The sequence below is a fragment of the Tupaia chinensis genome, unplaced genomic scaffold, assembly GCF_000334495.1.
Source record: "Tupaia chinensis unplaced genomic scaffold, TupChi_1.0 Scaffold000360_1, whole genome shotgun sequence".
Lineage (NCBI taxonomy): Eukaryota > Metazoa > Chordata > Mammalia > Scandentia > Tupaiidae > Tupaia > Tupaia belangeri.
Window position 1 is genome coordinate 765,917 of NW_006159856.1, and position 4,263 is coordinate 770,179.

Genomic DNA, 4,263 nt, shown 5'->3' on the forward strand with positions numbered 1-4,263 from the left:
GGGGGCGGGAAGCTGGGAAGGCGCTTCCCCTTCCTGCTCAGCTGCCACCCTGGGGACAGACAGACTGGGCACGGACCCTAAGATGCAGCCAGAATTACCACGTCTCATCGCTATCATGGCTGGCCCCAGCACCAGGCCCCACAAGCCGCTCTCTGTAGAGGATCCCCACTACCACTCCCACCTGGAGAAGGCCCAGACCACCCTCCACCCAGGAACCTCAAAAGGCAGCTCCTTGGGAGGAGCAGACCTTTGGCTTAGAACACAGTTAAAGCCACCTGCAGAAAAAATGGGTCCCACAGCCCAGTCCAAAGCCTGGGGTCCATGGCCTTCCTTCCACTTTCTCATTTCCTTAGTGTGCAACAAGATCAGAATAAACCATGCTCATCTATCCCAGAACCATGCACAGGCAGGCTTCAGGCGACAAGAGGGAAGCCTTGAGTGCCCCCTAATTATGTGGGACCCTCCTGCATTGTATACAGATTTGGGGGCCACTCAGTCATCTTCTTGTTGACCCATAATCTAATGACGGAAAGAAGTATCCTGAAAGTGACACATCAAAAGTTCACTTTACCGTGATGATAGAAAAATGAATCTGACTACATAAAGTTCAAACCAGGCAGGAAAGAGGCTCTCTCAGGAAGGGCTGGTTCCAGGAGGGTTTGGAGAGAAGTCCTGGCAGGGTCATAGGCAGCTGTACAGTCTAGATGGCAAGTAACAAGTGCACCAGGCCCTAAGGACTCCTGAACTCCTAAGACATCCCTCTGTTCACACTCATTTCATTTTTTCTTAATTGTCAGAGGGCACATGTACTCACCAGAGAGAGACAGAGAGGGAGAGGAAAGGGAGCAAGCACCTCCCCAATAAGGTGTAATCACACTGCAACCCCTCCTGTTCCATTTCTCTATCCTGCGCAGAGTAAGCCACCGGGCCAGTACTCAAACTGCAGTCAGCCACAAGGGATCCAACTTACTTAACCTCTAGGCCATGGGGCTGGCTCTATTGGCTTTTTGCTTTTCATTTTTTGGCTGTTTTTTGTTTGGTTTGTTTTTTTGCTAGAGGGCACATGCACTCACCAGAGAGACAGAGAGAGAGGGAGAAGAGAAGCACCTCCCATGGGGAATGATCACAATTCCTTTTCCTCCATCTCTCCCTCCTTTCAGAATTCTGGGCAGGCTTGCACATGCACCCAACAAACTTGTTTCTCAAGTTGCCAGGTCCAGGACTCAAACTGTGCAATCAGCCATGGGGAATCTATCTCCCTTAACCACCAGGCCACGGAGCCAGCCCCCTGTTGATGGTGAAAACCCATCATAATAAAGCAGATAGGCTCCAAGGGCCGTGTATGCACTGGATCTCCCATCAAACACCTCCCTCTGACTCGACAGTTCCTAGTGCTCCCAACTCCCACCCAAGCCCCTCAGACCTCCACCTCACAGCTCAGTCATTCTTGCAACATCACAGGGTTACGGCCTGCTTACCGGGCTAGCCTCACAGGTTTGGCGGGTGAGGTCATCCAGACTCTGGCTCTGAAGCTTCTCAGTGATGAGCGTAACCATGGTCAGAGCCCTGTGTCCTCCGTCCACACCAACGGTCACTGGAGTTCAGGGACATCAGACTTCAGAAGGCCCAAGCTATTGCTGGGTCTAACTAAATCTCAAAGTCATGCCTCCAATTTATAGATGAACAATCCATTTCCATAGGTTCTTCAGAGCTCTGTGCCTGTTTTTCAATAAAAAGAAATTGTCATATGACTACATGCAAACAATTTGGTTGCTGTTTCTGTTATATGTGGAGTCCCATGCATTTAACGTATTTCTGATATCCGGCCTGAGAACAAGCAAGTTTTCTCCTGGAAAAATCTGAGAAAGGTGCTATTCTGGCTAAAGGATGGAAGGTTAATGCACACATGAGAACCAATCACTCTCAGAGCCTCAAATAAGGTAACAATAAAGTCCACCCCTAGGCCTTGCTCAAAAAAAAAGGCAAAGAAAGGAAAGGAGATAATGGCAACATTATGGAAGCTGGGGAGCTGGTGGGAAGTCAGATCTCGATCCAGCAGTACAGAAACTCTGGCTGTAAACTCCTGGTTCCCCACCTCCCCGCAGGTCTGCTCCCAACGGTAGAATATTCCTTCCCCACCCACTGTAGCCAGCCGGATGACAACGCCCTCCTCCACCAAAGCTGGGGTTACCTACTAAGAGAATGCAGTGTGGGAAGGGAGTGCAGAGTTCTGTACCAGATTCAGTTGAAAACAACAGGTCAGGCTGAAATGGAGGAGTTTGCAGAACCCTCAGCTCTCCAGCCTAGGGGTGTTCTTTTCTCAGGCAGAAGCTGAGGAGCCTGCACCAAGATAGCAGATGCCAGCAGAGAGAGGCAAGGCAGCCCTACACCTAAATGAAGCCAGTCCTCCAGCCTGCCCCAGCTCAGTCCTCCTTAGTGACCCACTGGGAAGTCTGAGCAGCTGCCAAGGGCCACCGGTTTAGGAAGCAATCGAACTCAAAACAGACAAGGTAAAAAGAAAATAAAAAAAACAGCAACCTGGAGAAAACCAACTATGTAAGAAGGCAAAGTTTCCACAGAATTATCAGTCCTATGCTCATAGTGATGGGACACTGTATCCGTGCAATAAAATCAAAACACCCTTTAAAACACTCAGAGAAAAAAGAACAGAGCCCTTGGAAACTAAAACAGGAGTGACGGAATCTACACAGAGTACCCAGAGTGTGCATCGTATCCACCTGCTCTGCCTTCCTGTAGGCTTCCTTGGCCCCCCAGGCCACCAACACGCCACAGCAAAAAGAACCCCAAAGGCAAGCGCCAGGGAGCCCAGGCCCTTCCATCAACCAAGCAAGGAAACCTGTGGGGCAGCAGCCCCTATAAGCAGTAGCCCCAACCCTCAGCACTGTAGTAACATGACCCATACCTGGATTAGGAACATGGCGCTCACCTAGGAGAGCAAGGAGAGTCCGATTTTACAAAACCTGTTAGCGCAATAAATGGATAAAGGAAAAAACCCATATGAACATTTCCATGGCTTGGTAGTTAAGGTGGCTGGATCCCACATGACCAACTGCACGTTCAAATCCCAGACCTGGTGGCTTGAGAAACACACCAGATGCATGTGTGTATGTGCCCAGAATGAGACATGGAGACTAGAGCGCAGAATGAAAGTGTCCCATGCTTTCCCTCCCTCTGCCCCTCACACATACCCTCGGGCAAATTTTTTAAATGTATACACACACACAACACACTTTTTTTTTAGAGCTATTTGCTTTAGAATGCATGTGCTCACCAGAGAGAGAGAGAGGCAATAAGAGGAAAAGTGAGAAATCACTTCCCATAATCCCTTCTCCTCCATTCTCTTTCCAGGATCTTAGTCACGCACATACACGTGCCCTCAGGCCACCAAGTCTGGGACTCAAACCACAGCCAGCCATGTGGGAGACCAGCAATGTACCTAATATGCCATCTGCCGACCCCAAAACATGCACGTTTTCAACAGAAATCAACAAATACCTCCTCAGAGTGACTATAAAGCATGAGGCCCAAAAGCAAGCATCTTACTGGACAGAGCAACACTCAGTTAAGGCCGGAGTGGGCCCAAGGAGCCACCAACACCATTACGATTATGTTTGTGCTGGGGCAGCCGCCAGGCCTGGCTCAAGTATCTGGGCAGCAGGCATGAGCTCTTCAGCTCACCAAGCTGAGAAGACCGGGCGTGTCAGATGAGCACGTCCTAACAATGGCACCACCACATACAGGACCATCCCAGGCCAGGAGACGCACAACAACTGAAAGGCTGTAATCATGTAGCCCTTCTGGTCTAAAGTCGTGTCCACTGTGACTTCAGTGCTGACGTGCTTGGTGCTGACAGCTCGCACCACCATGACCAGCCATAACCACCATCATCTGCAATTCATATCCGAGGACCCAATGGCTCTGACAGAAGTATGGCATTAGAGGGCAGGGTCAGTTGTATCCATTGTGCCTCTCCAGATGGTCTCCACATGGGCAGTGGCTCTATTCAAATGTTTTTTAGGGGCAGGCAGGTAGTGTGGTGGTTAAAGGCGCTGGACTCCCACATGGGCAACCACAGTTCAAGTCCTAAACCTGGTGGCTTGCTTTCTCACTTTCCCTCTCTCTTTCTCTGTCTCTTCCTCATCAAACTGGAAAATAATAATAATAATAATAAATAAAGTTAAATAAAGTAATTCTAAAAAAAAAAAAAGTCTTGAAAAGTTTGTGTATCTTTAAAAATGTTTT

General features: G+C 49.2%; 1 protein-coding gene across 6 annotated transcripts in view; it reads right to left on the minus strand.

The window, feature by feature from the left end:
• Positions 1 to 4,263, minus strand: part of FAM53A (family with sequence similarity 53 member A) — an 88,359-nt gene that overhangs the window by 58,828 nt on the left and 25,268 nt on the right. For all 6 annotated transcript variants that reach the window (XM_006152886.2, XM_006152884.2, XM_006152890.2 and 3 more), the window contains one exon: positions 1,479 to 1,719. In XM_006152886.2, the coding sequence (XP_006152948.1) occupies positions 1,479 to 1,556 (78 nt within the window). In that variant the 5' untranslated portion in view covers positions 1,557 to 1,719. The remainder of the gene's footprint in view (positions 1 to 1,478; positions 1,720 to 4,263) is intronic.